The 18303-nt window shown below is 40.5% G+C and overlaps 1 protein-coding gene and 1 non-coding gene across 7 annotated transcripts in view; one reads left to right on the forward strand and one right to left on the reverse strand.

Annotated features, from left to right (window-relative positions):
* Positions 1–18303, forward strand: part of DCC (DCC netrin 1 receptor) — a 1228196-nt gene that overhangs the window by 1055500 nt on the left and 154393 nt on the right. For all 6 annotated transcript variants that reach the window (XM_043889644.1, XM_043889645.1, XM_043889647.1 and 3 more), the window contains one exon: positions 13456–13551. In XM_043889644.1, coding sequence (XP_043745579.1) covers positions 13456–13551 — 96 coding nt within the window. The remainder of the gene's footprint in view (positions 1–13455; positions 13552–18303) is intronic.
* On the reverse strand, positions 6174–6245 carry TRNAC-ACA. The gene has a single exon. It is a non-coding gene; the product is annotated as a tRNA-Cys (tRNA).

Here is an 18303-nt window from a genome sequence, read left to right on the forward strand (position 1 = left end):
CCCGTATTCTGGCCTGGAGAATTCCATGGACTGTATATAGTCCACGGGGTAGCAAAGTCGGACACGACTGAGCGACGTTCAGGTCACTATCTCCAGTCTGAACCTAAATAACCCCAAGAGAGCTAGTAACTTCAGTAGGAAACAAAGAGGAAAACGGTTATTCAGAAGAATATCTGAAGGAACGCTCTGCTTCCCGGAGGCTTCAAGAAAGAATGCTCCATACTACAGATTATTCATACACAATCCTTACACTGCGACCCAAGCCCAGAGGAGCCCGTGTGTTTTGTCTGGGTGTCGCTCCCTGTCCTGTCCTGTCCTGGCATGCCAGCAGACACGGCAGAGGTGGGGGTTTTTCTCTCCCTTCTCGGTTTTCTCGTCCCAGCAATAATTTATTCTGACTCTCAGCCTCAGGGTCTGGGAGTCCCTCTCGGGTTCGCCCCTCCTCATTGTCCCTCCAGACGTACCTCCACACTGCGGCCCCCACATGCCCCCTTTCCCTCGGCATCCGCTCTCCCAGCTGAGACCAGGCCTCTGTGAGCTTTGCCTGGACAACTGCAGGAGCCTCTGAAGTAGACCCGCTTCACACAGCTTTCCCTGGACTACCCGCTTCTGGGGAATTAATATTTCTAAAAGCACAGCTTGAAACTTATTCAAAATGTTATTCCACTCAGCATCTCTTTATTCAGTAAAAGACAAGGATAAAGGGCTGAGCTTTGGAGTTAAAAATTCTCCTGCTTACCTACAAAAAGGGGCGATCGTTTATCCACTCAACGGATATTTGCTGAGTACCTCCTGTATGCCAGACACTGGACTGAGGGAAGGATTAAATAAAGAATAGGAGGTGAAGGACATCCCCTACACACAAAGGAACTGCATCCCAAGAGTATGTTCTGAAGGCCAGTTTGTGCCTGAGTCCAACACAGTGAGCCTAGATACCCAGCTAACACAACCGGCTATCGGTTTATACTCCTTTTCACACAAATAGTGCACAAAAAAACAAACACAAAAAATGAAGCATTTTTAATCTTACAGTGCAGCGCCTTGAAGCGTACAGTGGCTGGCATGTAGGGGCTGGCATCCAGGGAACAGGCAAGAAGAGTCACCGACAGGAGCGGGGAGGGGATGTGGAAATGGTAGAGCTGAAGGGTCCTCAGCGACAGGAGCCGAGGGCGAGCTGTGTTCTCCCTCACTCCTGACATGATGGCAGAGCTTCCTTGCTGGATTCGGTTCTATCCACCCTCTTGAAAACCTGATCCAGCGATGTCTGGGTAGTAGCTCTATCTTTTTCTCACTGTAGATGACGTGGTAGCCCTGGATTGCACCCCAAACGGCTGTTGCAACCTTCATGCACCGAGCACCGTTCAACGCTCAGGTCCCGGGCCTCAACATTTCACAGGGCCTCCTCGAATAAAGAAGATCCCCTTGCCCTTTCCTGCATCATGAATCTCTCCAGTTGCTCGTTTCTTCCTCTTGTCTCTCTCTGTCCTTTTCCGGGCCTGCAGTTCCATCAGGGCTTCCTTAGGAAGCGGCCCGTGAGGCACAGCATGAAGTCCTCCTGCAGACCTAGCTCCAGCTCTTCACCTCGCTCCGCTCCCTCAATTATTTTCACTTTTGTTTCCATCGTTATCGCTCGGCACTCCTTAGCAGTACCAGCTACATCACCGCTGCTTTTACGCTTGTGTCCAGACATGCTGGGCTTGAACAAAGATACTGTACTGCTGGCGTCTGTGTAGAACTTGTACACTCAAGTCCACAAAAGCACAACCGCTCGTAGAGGGCGCACGCACGTGACAGTGCACGCGGACACAGGAGCTGACTGACGTGACTGGACATGCGGAAGCCCCTGCGCACGCACATGCGCACCTTTGAAGTCCGCAGCTTAGAGGTTCCTAACTCAGCGGTTCGTATGTAGGGGACTTACTCTAGTGAATGAGTGTCTAATGCCTAATTAGACATCCAACTAATACTACTCCTGGGGCGGGGGCGGCGGGGAGAGGGGGAAAAATGAGGAGGAGAGGAAACTGTCGGTTCTTCACTCCAACACGCGTGATTCTACAGCCACCTTGCCTGGTTTACTTGTATTTGCTGCTTTGATTCTCTCTCCTCAACCTTTCTTCATCGGAAGAGTCAGCAAACCTGCCGTCTTCTCCGCACAGCCTTGCTGACTCCAGAGCACTTTCGCTCTGATTTTGTTTTTAAACTTCTAACATAGCTTCTCCATTAAAAGATAGGCAAAGAAAGGCTTGTTTGTTTCAATCCTTACATACCCTAGAAAACACATGACCTTGTCCTTACACACACAAGATGTTACGTGATAATTGATGAGCAAAGAAACAGATGAATAGACAAAGAATAACAAATGTGTAAGTGAGAGGTTTTGTCACACAGTCTCTTTGGGTTCATTTTTCATGAGCCTGTAGGTTCCAGAATGTGCCGTTTGGTACCAGTGAGACTGGTTAATGAGCCAGTGATGTTATCATCTGACCATTCTCTGGACAGTGTTCCTAGAAAAGAGAAAGAAAGAGGAAAGGAGGAAGAAAAAAAGGAAGAAAACCCTCAAAGGATGCTAGTTAGATAAGTTGTTACTTAAATTTGCAAACAGGTGTATATGATGGGGTAGAATTGAATATTGAATGTACTACATAGATTGCATCTTTCTCGAACATGAATTGCTCACCCTTTTAAGAGATCAGTGCAATCGGCTATGTTTGCTGTCCACCCATTACCCTTAATTAAACAGTTCAGGTCCCGTGGGGTCAGAGGTGTCCAGTCACATCTATCCCCCGACAGGGATTCTGTGGCCTCTGCTCTGCGCCTCAGGTCACCCTGGTTCTCTGCAGTGAGCCGGCGTCTGCGCTGGGCAGACAGTTACCACTCTAATTTTCTCTAATTGACTTGTTGGCAGTGCTCACAGAGGGCAAAAGATGTAGGGACATGGAGACTGGGCCCCGACAAGCACTTGACATTGATGGGGCCACTGAGCGAAGTGCATAATCTGTAATGAATAAAGGTCTATGGGCTGTCAATCTAGCACATGCCGGTGGCATTTAATTCACACCAAATATTAATTAAAAATAATGATGTTCTTCTTACTGGCTTTTGTTACTAAGCACAGCATCTTGGTCCAGCCCCCGAGGAGCTGTCTGCAAGTCATTTGATTCTCTCAGCCCCGGTGAGATGCATGCATTTCACTACCTTCAGGCAAGCCTCAACAAAAACTCTTAGAACAATGGCTCTCTCACCTACCTAGTCTCTGGGGAAGAAGACCCAAAAAGTCTTCCTGTAGTGCATTCCTTGTCCAAGCCTTGTAATCAATAAATGTGTATTTGTTTCCTTTTTTGCTGGCCACAAATAAGATACTGGACAGAAGCCATCTGTTTTGGATGCTCAAAGTTATTAAGTACATTTTTATCTTTCTTTTTTTTCTTTTTACATTTTTATCTTTCTTTATCCCAATGTGATGTATTCTATAGGAAATGTTGACCAAACGATGATATAAATCTGATCAGTAATTTGAAATCTGTGGAATCTCTCAGAATATCCATAATTAAAAATAATCCCCATGGACATCCACCAAAATTCATGTTATCTCAGTACGATTCAGTCAGAGTAAATTAAAATGAGAGAATACTGCTGTACATCATTTTTCAGAGGCAGTTGACATGTTTTCAAGCCTAAATATCTGTAACATTTTAGCAAATCCAAAAAAATAAATTTACTCTCATAATTGTCATTAAATGTATTCCCGAACAATGGGATCTGAGCATAATTAATGATTAATTCATTTGAATGCATTATGATAACATTAAATGTGTTTAATTCATTTGATGTGTCTAAAGAGGGAGCAATTCTAGGCAATTCTTTTGTGAGTACTTGTTTTTAAAGTTGAGCTCTGAGCATGTGCAGAAAAATAGCTCCACATTGCCCTCTAGTGGTACACTCACAAATGACATTCTTTTGTGTGGGGCGGAAACACAAACCCTCCTTCTCCCTTGCTTCGCATCTCACAGCATCTTTGCCCCTCAGTACAGACTTAAATGCCTCCATCACAATGTAAACAGAGTTCAAAGCAATATAGTCCTATGTCCACTAATAACTGAAAGTGAAAGTGTCGGTGCTCAGTCGTGTCCGACTCTTTGCTACCCCGTGGACTCTGGCCTGCAAGGCTCCTCTGTCCATGGGATTCTCCAGGCAGGAATACTGCCGTGGGTTGCCATTTCCTTCTCCAGGGGATCTTCCCAACCTAGGGATCGAACCCAGGTCTCCTGCCGTGTGGGCGGATGCTTTACTGTCTGAGCTACGGGGGAAGCAACTAATAACTGAATGATATGATTATTGATGTTGAAGCTGGTTCAATATTGGTTCAAGCTTGATGGGGGCCTAAAAAGATCCTATTGCTTCCTGGGGAGATTCAGGTGCAGTTTGACAAAAGCACTGTACAGAGGCCAGAGAAGGCCCAAAAGACGTTAGCAAGGAGAGTGTGAAGGGCATAACGAGAAGCTTCTTGAAAAGGGGGATATGAAGCTGTCTTAGGTCTTTTATTTCCTGGATATCTCTGTGTTACTTTAGAAATGTCAGGGAACTTACCTGATGCTCAAGTTACCAACTGAAAACAGCAACATACTAGATTTAAATGACTTAAAGACCCGTAGCTCCAGCAATGTTCCTTTATCCGTAGCAACTCTGCTGAACATCTGCTTCCCTTTCCTGAGAATAAGCCATCACCACTTTTTATTTAAATTTAAGCTTGATCACTTAAAGACATTACTTTGCCAACAAAGACCTGTCTGATCAAAGATATGGTTTTTCCAGTAGTCAAGTGTGGATGTGAGAGTTGGACTATAAAGAAAACTGAGTGCTGAAGAATTGATGCTTTTGAACTGTGGTGTTGGAGAAGACTCTTGAGAGTCCATTGGACTGCAAGGAGATCCAACCAGTCCATCCTAAAGGAAATCAGTCCCAAATATTCATTGAAAGGACTGATGCTGAAGCTGAAACTCCAATACTTGAATAAGAAGAACTGACTCATTTGAAAAGACCCTGATGCTGGGAAAGATTGAAGGTGGGAGGAGAAGGGGACGACAGAGGATGAGATGGTTGGATGGCATCACCGACTCGATTGACATGAGTTTGAATAAACTCCGGAAGTTGGTGATGGACAGGGAGGCCTGGCATGCTGCAGTCCATGGGGTTGCAAAGAATCGGACATGACTGAGTGACTGAACTGAACTGAAGCTCACCCTCAAGGTGTACACACCATGGTTAGGATTTGTGGAATTTAGCGTTCAGTGTAGCTCATTAATCCAACAGCTGGTAAATGATAAAACTCCATCCTCTTTGTGAGCGTACCCTCTCCCATAGGTGGACATGGCGGAGAAGGCGCTTTCATTGCTCAGAGACTTACTAGACACTTCATGGCTATCAAAATATTAGCAAGAGTCAGTATTGAAAGGACAGTGAGCTCACCTTTACTGTGGGGGAGATTAAGAAATGATGAATACTGCTCAGGAGCCAGACAGCTACTAAATGAGGTACACATGCTCTTGTAATTCAAATTGAGACAAAAATTTGAGCCAGGAAAATGAGAATGAATCAGTTATGGTACTTTTATTCTTAAAAAAAAAAAGAGAGAGAGAGAGAAATGTCTATTTCCAAAACTGAAAGCCACTTGTGCAGTAATGCTCCAGAGACTTTTAAGGAGGACATGCCCTGAAGAGGTGTAAATTGGGCAGCTGGGAGGTAGTGACGGAGAGGGGAAGGCGTGAATTCAGTGTAACATGGATGAGGCTGACCTCCTGGACACTTCAGCATTAACCCTGAGCGGGAAATTCAGAGCTCAAATCAGACATTCTTCACTTTGAATTCTAGTCTAAATTAGAGTGGTCTTCTGGGGAAAACCAGTGTATCCAACAGCCTTGCATAAAGGACACCTGCTTTATTATTTCATGCTTATCCTCCTTATCACATCTTATAGTTTCTACTTGGTTGTTGTAGACCTTGATTGCTGTTGACATCTTGACTAAGGAAAGTGAAAGTGAAGTCACTCAGTCTTGTCTGACTCTTTGAGACCCCATGGACCCCATGACTCTTTGTAGCCCACGAGGCTCCTCCATCCATGGGATTTTTCAGGCAAGAATACTGGAATGGGGTGCCATTTCCTTCTCCAGGAGATCTTCCCAACCCAGGGATTGAACCCGGGTCTCCTGCATTGTAGGCAGACGCTTTACCGTCTGAGCCACCAGGGAAGTCCATTGGCAAGTTGGTATAAACCGCCGACAGGTTTCTGCCGTGAGCCCTGTGAGGTCACCGCGGAACTGCAGGGCAGGGCTCCTCACTTGCGTCGTGCAGGGCGGGTCATTCATTCACACAAGCACTCAGCAGAGTTAGTAAAGTACCGCAGAAAACATGTTCGCTGGGAGAACAAAGAGCTAGGGTTCCAAGCGTCTAAGGTTATAGACAAGGGGCCACGGACCTGGATTCAGTTCAGAGGTATATGATCTTGTTTTGCCAGCACAAGTTTATTTTCTTTATTTAAATCATTTGCCAACATTTGAAAATTTGCAGATTTCCCATAAAACTCCGTATTTCCAGAAAACTCAGACAACTCTGAGCCTGCTCTCCATAGGCTAGTAACACCCTGAAACCGAGTGCTGGCCCCTCTCCTTTGATGAATTATTAATGCTTAAATGAATTCCTGTCCGGGATCCTCTGGGCCATATTGTCTTTGACACTATAGCCAAATATTTCTACCCTTCTCTCCCTCCCTCTCTCAGGTTTGAAAACAAAAATAAAATTCTAACTTCTAAGCATGTAAGTTTGGCAGTCCTGATCTCTCTCTCACTCTCCTGATAAAGAAATACGTATTATTGTTTAGTTGCTCAGATGTGCCTGACTCTTTGCAACCCCGTGAATTGCCATCAGTCAGGCTCCTCTGTCCATGGAATTTTTCAGGCAGGGGTACTGGGGTGCATTGTCATTTCCTCCTCCAGGAGATCTCCCCAACCCCAGCATCGAACCTGCTTCTCCTGCACTGCAGGCAGATTCTTTACCTCTGAGCCACCAGGGAAGCCCCAAAAGAAATATATAGACAAACACAAATATATAGTATATGTATAAGTTAAATGCAATTTCACCCAAAAGAAGTAATTTGATGTGGTTCAAATCTAAAATTTGTTTACATTTTAGTTTATATATGTTTGAAATCAGATTATGACTTCACTCTAATAACTATAAAGTGTATTTTTCCTAATAGAAAAGCGTTTTGATGATCTTCCTAACTGTATTTTCAATCTGACCCATCTTTTCTCTGAGATATTTTATTCTTTTGTCATTGCTGTTCATGTCTGACTCTTTGCCACTCCATGGACTGTAGCACGCAGGGTTTTCCTATCCTTCACTCTCTCTCAGAATTCACTCAGATTCATGTCCATTGAATCAGTGATGCTATCTAACCATCTCATCCTCTGCCACCCTCTTCTCCTTTTGTCTTCAATCTTTCCCAGTATCAGGGTCTTTTCCAATGAGTCAGCTTGTTACATCAGGTGGCCAAAGAATTGGAGCTACAGCATCAGTCCTTCCAGTGAGTATTCAGCCTTGATTTCCTTTCAGATTGACTGGATTGATCTCCTTGAGTCTTCTCCAGCACCACAATTCAAAGGCATCAGTTCTTTAGCCCTCAGCCTTCTTTATGGTCCAACTCTCACATCCATACATGACTGCTGGAAAAACCAAAGCTTTGACTGTACAGACGTTTGTTGGCAAAGTGATGTCTTTGCTTTTTAATAAGTTTTCTAAGCTTATCAGACTGGTTCCAAATAGGAAAAGGAGTACGTCAAGGCTGTGTATTGTCACCCTGCTTATTTAACTTCTATGCAGAGTACATCATGAGAAACGCTGGACTGGAGGAAGCACAAGCTGGAATCAAGATTGCTGGGAGAAATATCAATAACCTCAGATATGCAGATGACACCACCCTTATGGCAGAAAGTGAAATTGAACTAAAACGCCTCTTGATGAAAGTGAAAGAGGAAAGTGAAAAAGTTGGTTTAAAGCTCAACATTCAGAAAACTAAGATCATGGCATCTGGTCCCATCACTTCATGGGAAATAGATGGGGAGACAGTGGAAACAGTGTCAGACTTTATTTTTGAGGGCTCCAAAATCACTGCAGATGGTGATTGCAGCCATGAAATTAAAAGACGTTTACTCCTTGGAAGGAAAGTTATAACCAACCTAAATAGTATATTAAAAAGCAGAGACATTACTTTGCCAACAAAGGTCCATCTAGTCAAGGCTGTGGTTTTTCCAGTGGTCATGTATGGATGTGAGAGTTGGACTGTGAGGAAAGCTGAGCGCCGAAAAATTGATGCTTTTGAACTATGGTGTTGGAGAAGCCTCTGGAGAGTCCCTTGGACTGCAAGGAGATCTAACTAGTCCGTCCTAAAGGAGATCAGTCCTGGGTGTTCATTGAAATGACTGATGCTGAAGCTGAAACTCCAGTACTTTGACCACCTGATGTGAAGAGCTGACTCATTGGAAAAGACCCTGATGCTGGGAAAGATTAGGGCAGGAGGAGAATGGGACGACAGAGGATGAAATAGCTGAATGGCATCACTGGCTCGATGGACATGGGTTTGAGTAAACTCTGGGAATTGGCGATGGACAGGGAGGCCTGGCGTGCTGCAATTCATGGGGTTGCAAAGAGTCAGACATGACTGAGCGACTGAACTGAACTGAACTGAAGCTTATGATAGCTTTTCTTCCAAGGAGGAAGCATCTTTTAATTTCATGGCTGCAGTCACCATCCGCAGTGATTTTGGAGCCTAAGAAAAGAAAATCTGTCTGCTTCCACTTTTTCCCCATCTATTTACCATGAAATGATGGGACCAGATGCATGATAATAGTTTTTTGAATGCTGAATTTTAAGCCAGCTTTTTCATTCTCCTCTTTCACTCTCTTCAAGAGGCTCTTTAATTCCTCTTCGCTTTCTGCCATTAGGGTGGTATAAACTGCAGATATCTGAGGTTGTTGATATTTCTCCCGGAAATCTTGATTCCAGCTTGTGCTTCCTCTAGCCCAGCATTTCGCATGATGTACTCTGCATATAAGTTAAATAAACAGGGTGAAAATACAGCCTTATCATACTCTTTCCTTTCCATACAGCCTTTCCCAGTTTTGAACCAGTCTGTTGTTCCATGTAAGGTTCTAACTGTTGCTTCTTGACCTGCATACAGGTTTCTAAGGTGGTCTGGTATTCCTATCTCTTGAAGAATTTTTCACAGTTTGTTGTAATCCACACAAAGGCTCTCTTGTAATCAATGAAGCAGAAATACACGTTTTGGGGGGAATTTTCTTGCTTTTTTCTGTGATCCAGCAGAAGTTGCCAATTTGATCTCTGGTTCCTCTGCCTTTTCTAAACTCAGCTTGTACATCTTGAAGTTCTTGGTTCACATATGGTTGAAACCTAGCTTGAAGGATTTTGAGCATAATCTTATTAGCATGCGAAATGAGCAAAATTGTATGATAATTTGTACATTCTTTGGCACCGCCCTTTGGGATTGGAATGAACACTGACCTTTTCCCGTCCTTTGGCCACTGCTGAGCTTTTCAAGGCTGTGACCCATGACCATCCTTCTATCTCTAAATCCTACCCATGCCCTTCAGTCCTAGTTCTAAGTCTGATAATTCTTTAAGGAGCTAATCCCTCACTAAGTTTTTAGGCCTCTAAACTCATTTGCATTCATACATGGTATGACATACTTTTTTGCTTAATTTTATGTACTTTTTCATTGTGTTCTCTTCCCAGAATTAAGATTGTAACCTGGCAAGAGAGGTCCATCCTTTCCAAATATTCTTTTATCTCCAACAGCATTTAACACTTGTTGACTGATCACTTTTTTTTTTTTTTTTTTTGGTAAATCAGGTTGACAATATAAATCTAAAAAAAAATAAATCTACTCTTGTAGGTGAAGCAGTCACTGACTGGAAGCCCTTTGGCTGCATTAAATGTAATTTTATTTTATTCTTCTTGTTGTTTTGTGGTTCTTGTGTCATTGTGGTTTGGAATGTCAAGACTTTAAAGCGGATATTTAGGTCACATAAAAATTTCATGAAGAAAAATCCATCTAATCAGTTTTCAAAGACCACTGTCAGAGATAAATTCATTCATTTTTTTTTTTTTTAAATTCATTCATTTTAAAAGCTGTTGTAAAATCAAACACAGACACAGAAAACCACATGCAACCAATGTATCACTTCAGGAATTATTTTAAGTTAGAGTTCACCCTGTTTCTTGGCTGTATTTTCTGCAAATCGGCCATTGGATCCAGAAGCTTGATCAGACCAAGTAGGTTTGATCCCTTCAGCCAGACTAGAGGGTAGTGTACTATTTATTTCATTGTGACGCACATGCTAAGTCACTTCAGTCATGTCCAATTCTTTGCAGCCCTGTGGACTGTAGCCCACCAGGCTCCTCTGTCCATGGGATTCTCCAGGCAGGCATACTGGAGCGGGTTGCCATCCCCTTCTCCAGGGGATCTTCCCGACCCAAGGATCAAACCACCATCTCTTATGTCTCCTGCATTGGCAAGCGGGTTCTTTACCACTAGCACCACCTGGGATGCCCTATTTCATTAGGTATATAATGTCTAGATTCTCTGTTTTATCTTAGAAATCATGAATTCTTAATGTGTAGTTTGTTCATTGGGGCTGAAAAATAGTGATATTTGCATGTTTCTCATTAGTTGGAATACTGTTATAATAGGATACACCCTTCATATACTGTTTGGTTGCACACTGGTAGAGTTTGTTTAAGAAGGGCATGCTAAACATTTGGCTCATTACCCGGACTTGAAGATAATAGTTTGCTCCCCTGTCCAATTCAGAAATGACCAACTCTTATTATTCTTTAAAATGTCTATGAATTCATACATTCATATGTATTTGTTAAGTTTAATTTCATTGCAATTTTTATATTTATTGAAGCTGTTTGTCCTCATTTCTGGTTCTGTGGAAGCGCTTCCATATTGACTTCCGAATCCGTTTGACACAATCCTGTTATTCTTTGATGGTTTCCTTTCTATCTGGGATGTCAGGATGCTTCAGGCTCAATTGCTGTGCTTTCTGCTTTAGACTAGGAATCAGCCAGTTCGCCAAGAAGCCTTTGTTCCTTGCAGTGTGAAAGATATTTTTTCCAGAATCTCAGTTTGGGTGAAGAGATCCCTGTGTCACTAAGTCAGTGTTTCTAGATGTTTTCAGTGGACAGAATTAGAGATAAAATACCTTTGCATTTAAACTGTTTTTTTTTTCAATTAGATTTTAGGAACACAATACTTCATCTCTTCTATTTTACATGTGTATGTCCTTTACATGTGTGTGTCCTTGTTCACACCAGGGATCCCAACCTGAAGGACATAGGGTGTAACAGAATTAGACTTTCTCATGATTTCTCATTTGTGCTATCTCATATTGCATTGGTATCAGAGTAACATTAATAATAGTTTCACCATCAATAATAATTATTAAAATGTTTCTATATATATTATCCTCATTCTCCCTTAATTTTGTCTTATGATTATAATATGGGGACACTATCCGAACATGTAGTGTTGCAAAATAAAATTTCTCCTTTTAACCCTCAATTAGTCTTAGTTCATTAAATTTATTGTTCTTCAGTTAGCTATTAGATCAGTATCTCTCCGGTCACTTTAAATATCTAAGGCTCATTTTCCAGTGGTTCTCAGGATCAGGGGAACAATATTTCCTGATTCCTTGCAAGTTGATAACAGTTTGGGTGTTATCAAACTATTTTAACAGCCCTTTATATTCAAAGTTAACTTTTGTTGACAGTGAAATCCTTGAATCACATTTTCTTACCTTGAGTGTCTCAAATCACTTCAGTTTCTTCTGGCACAAAGCGATGCTGTCAAAAAATCTGATAATAATCTAATGTTCCCTTTTATAAATCATGTATTCTTTTTGTCCACATACCTAAAAGATTTTTTTTAAGTCAGCAAAAATTTCTTGAATTGCATTTTTTTCTGTGCATTTGCTCTGTTCCCTTTCTTTGACTTTTTTTCCCTCAAGGACAACTATTACTCCAGTGTTAAGTTCTTCCTTCTCGAGTGTGTGTTCTGTGTGCTGTAATATTTGTCACTTTTTCCTGCATTTTTCTTTATTCTTTCTTATTTTACTCTTGTTTTTGTTTTCTCCTTATTGCATTTATTTATTCACCTTGTTACACTTTCTAAAATTACTTCTTAAATATAATTCTTTCTCAAAATATGCCACCTCATTTCTAAATTTTAATCATTCTGATTTATGTTACTCTTGCATCTCTGGCATTTTATTTTCTCAACATTACTTAGCTCACTTTGGAATAGCAAATTGCAGGTTTGATGTATTTTTCTTGTGTACTTTTGATCCTCTTTTTGTGTACTTGTCTGGAGGTATGATAGTGTCCTCATTTTATTTTGTAAGAAACTTAACTTCAACAGATATTTTTGTGCTTGCTTTTATGAGATATGTTTCCCTGCATGCCCAGAAATTCAAATAGCTTTTCTAAATACACAGAGCTCCCTGTCCTCTTGTTTTTCTTACACCAGGGCTCAGGGCTCAGGGCACTGTAGCCTGTGGGTCAAATCTGGTCCAGGTCCTATTTTTGTTTGGGCATCACTGAACTAACAGTGCCTTTTGTACTTTTGAATAATTGTAAGCAAACATAAACGAATATGTGACCGAGACTAGGTGGATTGCAAAGCTATATAAACTCTCTCGGTCTCTTACAGAAAAGTTGGCCAAACCCTGGTGCACACTAAAAACTATGGCAGTTTGCTCTCCAAGTTTTCAAGACTATTCCTCTCTCCTACATTGATCTGTACTTTCTCTTCATGTCTGTTGTTCCTGACCTACTCACAAATTTTAAATATATTTTCAATAGTTTGTCCCCATTGTGAACCCTGTCCTGGCAAGGAGAGCTTGTCAGTTAGTTTCAAGTGTTCATATTTACTATTCTCAAACTGGTCTATTGCACTTTCTATTAATAGCATTACCTGGTAGTTATTTTAGAATTACTCTGTTTTCAGGATTGATGTTTCCCTATAATTTCTCTCCCACAGATACTAATGATGTGTGGGTTCTAAGGGCCTTGGTGGATGGTCCACGTACACTGGTATTTTAGGATGTGAACATGTAGACCCCGTCACCTCATTTTGTAATAAAAGTCTCAATGCCTTTGGTTCTCTATCTAGTCTGTCTCTTTTTACCTGGAGGTTCTGAAGATCAAAAAACTATATTGCCACGACTGCTGCCTTCTTCCCAGAATCAAGCTCACTCATTTTTCAACTGTTTGCTTAATTGACTATATTCAGTTTGATTTCAGGAAAATGTTTATCCTGAGTATTTCAACACATTAAATAAATCCACACATACATTTTTTTCCCCCTCTGTTTTCCTCCAGAGTCAAGTTCCCATTATGTCATCTCCCTAAAAGCTTTCAACAATGCAGGAGAAGGAGTTCCTCTTTATGAAAGTGCTACCACCCGGTCTATCACAGGTAAGCTGAAATAGTTAATCTATATTTGACAAGGAATTTGAGTTGTGAAAACAACAAATGAAAGTGAAACGAAACAAAATATGAAGAAGAAAATGTATGAAGTCATGTCCGAGCCTTATGTGTATATATACACACACAATTTATTATTTTGGGGGTTATCAAAATTGTGAGAGGAATTCAGTCTATAAATTAGTACATGGACTTAGAGAATGTAGATCCCTTATTCTCTTTATTTTTTTCCAGTAGCTTCATACTTTGGTGTCTTGACACCATTGTTCATTCCTCTGGGCAGCTTATTTTCAAATCAGTTCAATGTAGGCAGGAGGGTGTCCAGGTGCCTGAATGGACAGTTGCTTCACTGCAGAGGGTCCTTCAGGCTGATATTGACAAGCATGAATTGCCCTCGTGGGGCTGGTTTGGACTAGGCTGAGTCATACAGGAGCTTCTTTCTGAGCTGGGCCAACAGGTCATCACCCCAACAGTGCCCAAGGCCTGTAGGCACTGAAAGAATTGGCTGCTTCGAGGGCTTATTACTTCTGGGAATTGTTATGTGAGTTGGACCTTAGAGGAAGCACAGGACAGGAACAGGGCTCAACGAAATGAAAAGAGAAAGGGGTGGGTTAGAAAGCAAGATCTCGGTCATTTATGGAGACTATTTGTGAATAAGGCTGGACCTATTTAAAAACAGAACAAGTACCATATGTACCTCTGTGAGGCTTGCTCATGACCCAGTCACATGACTCAGAGTCACATGACCACTTGCAATAGCCGTATGTCTGAAATATGAAAGCAAAACCCAGGAACTCCATCTTTTTAATGTATCCTTTGATCCTTTCAAAACCCACAATCCTCAAAGTTCATTCAACTTACCAGCTGTTTTCACCTTAATAACAACAAAGGATCTGATACAAAGGAGCAGGATTTAGTAGGAGCACCATGGAAAATTACTGGGGTGCCTGAGTATGGGTCCTGGCAGCTAGGAATAAATGAACCTCCAGTAAATGATGGAGTCCTGTGACTTCGACTACCACCTACATTTATGTGAACTTTATACAGTTTGTTTTCCAAATCCGAAAGTTTCATTCAGAAACTGTCTTGAGAGTATACGGTTGTAAACCAGATTTGCAGTTGTTATGTGATGGTTTTCACAGCATACCATCACTTTATTGATTTCCACCAAATTTCCTTTTAAACCATGGATATTATTCCAGAGTCTCCTTGAATCTTTGGCTGCTGGTTTTAACATTTGTGCTCAGTCTGAAGTGGTATGCAAAAGCTTGGGTGCCTGTCAGTATGTTAATTTATCCATGGAGACATTATATATCTTGCACTGCATTGCCAGAGGGACTCTGACTCCCCAAAACGGGTAAATAATAACTATTACCATAAAGAACATTTACTGTCAAAAGTGTTGTGTCTAAATATAGAGATATGAGGCAAATAGAGGCCAGAATGGAAACCATGAGATAACATGGTGAACAGTGTCTGGGACTTTTGCTTCCTCTTATTCTCTTATTCTGCCAAAATTCCTTTGAGCAACAGCAACCACTTTGGCTGAGCCAGTGCTTCCCATAATGCTTATTCATTAAGTCAGCTCTTTCCTGCCTAGGGTAAAAGATGGTTAAAAATGTCCTTGATATGAATTTGAGCTCATGATCAGGTCAAACAAAATTGTACCATGATCAGTCTTTTAGAACTCATAGTTTTTTTTTTACCAAAACTAAAGACCACAAGGAAAGAACACAAAGATGACCCCCAAAATCCATTTTTGAGCAGAAACTAGTTATGATAGAGATAGAGTTCAGATAACTTGAAGATAAATTGCTCAGAAAACTGTTTGAGGTGTTATTAACTTCTTTTCCCTTAACATTTGTTGTCATTCTTTAATCCTTAGCATATGGCATCCCCAGAGTGGTTTCTAGAATACCAGTGATCCATAAGACCATTTTTTTCCTGCTATGACTAATCCTAATGGATCTGAGAAATGAAATAACACTGAGAATTGAAAAGCGTATGAGGGATTTTCTGATTGAGGAAAAGTCAGTAAGGGCTTGGAGAGGATGAATAAAACCAACTCTTTCCACATCCCTGCCCAGATGTGGCAGACTTATTTTGTTGTGTTTTCACACACCACAGAGAACAAAAAACAAATAAACAGAATCAAAGGTTTAGGTTCAGCAGGAAACTATCACAGTAAGGGTGTCTTAGGGATACTTAGAAGACATTTTAGGTCTCTGAGCCTCTGCACAGTACTCCCATGAGCAGCCCTGGAAGAGACGAACATAAAGTAATAATAATAATAATAATAAAGCTCAGAGGCAGTAAATGCATCAGGCTGGAGTGTCCAGCTATGGTGTTTCCCACATGGATGTGTTCATAGATGCTGATCCACTCTGGACCGCATCTCATCCTGAACATATCAGCATTACAACCAAGGATAGTTTCACTAGTTCAAAAGCGCAGGTTAAGAGTGTACTTCTTTTGCTGCACTTTTTTTTTTTTGCAATTTTATTTCATATTGTTGCAAGAATAAGACATTTTGAGCCTGGAGATGGGATGAGAACAGGCGAATAATGAGATATGTATTGTTTGAATTTGTATTTTCAATTGTTTCGTAAATGTCTAAATGAAGTACAATCCAGATATAAAATTGTATTATTTTTAAAAACTTGTTTTGAGCTTTAGTATATTGACTAAAACACTTATATGTTCTTACCAAAACAACTATTAGGAATTGAATTGGCTTCTCTTTTTAGCAAAAGGTTTAAAGCTATATGTTGTGTTTTTGTCTTTTTTCCCCCACTGTTTTGAATATCACCACTGCAAATGGTTAAGAAAAAAACCATAAACAGAGTTCTTTGGCAGCAAAATAATTTATTTAATTCAACTACTCAGTTTCTGACCTGAGAGAGAAAGATGATTAGCAATATATGTAGCATGTATTTAGAGCAGTGCTTGCTACCTACTAAGTTCTGCTTTGTTGGAAATACCTGCTGTGCCTGTACTATCCAGTATCGCAGACACAAGGCTCATGTGGCTGTTGAACATCTGAAATTGGCTAGTGCAACACAATAAGTGACTCTTTAATTGTATTTAATTTTAATTAATTTAAAGTCAAATTGTCCATGTAACTATGGCTATTGCATTAGCACAACTATGGAAGAAGTGGCAAATAGAATGTCAAGCCATGCCTGGAAAAAAAAAAAAAAATTCCTCCAAAATAAGCAAGAAAAACTTGGCCGGGGTAGAAATTTTTGAATTACATAAGTTCATAGGTATATATCAAAAAACAGCATTGCTTGAAATTTATGGATGCATTCTGGAACCAAGACTCTGAGAAACTCAACAAGAAGTTTATGAAAAACATAATTTTCTAAAAGCCAGAAATAGCAGAATTATTACTATTGCTTAAAGTAAAATCACTACTTTTGAAAACCTTATATGGGGTATCTATGAAAAACGATAAAATTAGTATAGTTTTTTCAACAAAACTAGATTAAGCAAAGAAACAACAGATAGGATAACATGAATACAAGTTGATCTACAAAGAGTTTGTGATTGAGAGTAGCCCTGCGCTGTGTGTAACATTCTTCTTTAAGTCAGCTAAGAATAGAAATAGTCAAGTGAAGATAGCCCCTGCTTTAGTTTTGCCAGAATGTTCCACTGCTGTACCAGCCTGATGACTGATTGGGATCCTCCTAGAGGCTGCAGTGTCTTCAGCTGCCCCTACATCATCTCATAAATCCATTCGGGTTTAAAGGAGCCCTTAATAAGAAGACACATCAAAGGAAATATGAAAAGCCTGGGCTCTGTCATTAAATTTTAAACACACATTTCTCTCTCTCTCTCTCTTTTTTTTTTTTTTCGGTCTTCCTTTTGTTCTGTTTTTCTTTTCAGATTTTATATTTTGCTCCAAAGACCACAGCCCAGTAAACTACTAAATAATTCATTAGAAAACAGTGATGAGTAGGAAGCAGACTTTTAAAATTCAGTGAACAAAGTGAAGTAATCTTGAAAATCAACCCATAGTCTCTATACTATATTTACAAATATAACCTCAGTATGTTTACTGTTTCAGATACTCTATATGGTGGTAGGCCTCATCTCCCCAAATGCCATTATATGGCCAGTCTAAGAGCTTATCTCATTTTTTGTTAGTGAGAACACATGTTGTATGATTTAAAAGAAAATTTTAACAAATTTAAACACCTTTGGTAATAAATATAAGGCTTAATATTGGACTCTCTCCAGTCACAAAATAAACTCCCCTGATTTTTACATCCATAGCATCAAAGCAATACAAGGTTTTTCTAGAGAATTTTGTGAAACCACAGACATCACTATTCAGATTCTGATTGTGTTATGGATTAAAGCATGTGTGTATCTCATCGTGAATCTCATCGGTCCATACAGAGTTCACTCTGTCTCTCTGCCCAATGATATGAAGTCTTTCCTTGGAATTTAAAATCATAGAACAAGGAACATAGAATATAGGGATGCCATAAATAACTTACTCTGTGAGAATGTGGGTAAAATGGACAATTCTACACTTTCTCTAGGGATTTCAATCTAACCACACCATGTGCCTTGTAAAACCTAATTATCACATCATTGACCCAGTGTGGACTTGGTCTGACATCGTGCAGTCATAGCCTTAAATTGCTGTGGATCTCAGGGCCCTCTGCTCATCATCCTTTGTTTGTTTGCTACCTAAACAATATTTATGCAGATAAAACCTAAGCAATAATAAAA

The sequence above is a fragment of the Cervus elaphus genome, chromosome 27 (assembly GCF_910594005.1).
Source record: "Cervus elaphus chromosome 27, mCerEla1.1, whole genome shotgun sequence".
Lineage (NCBI taxonomy): Eukaryota > Metazoa > Chordata > Mammalia > Artiodactyla > Cervidae > Cervus > Cervus elaphus.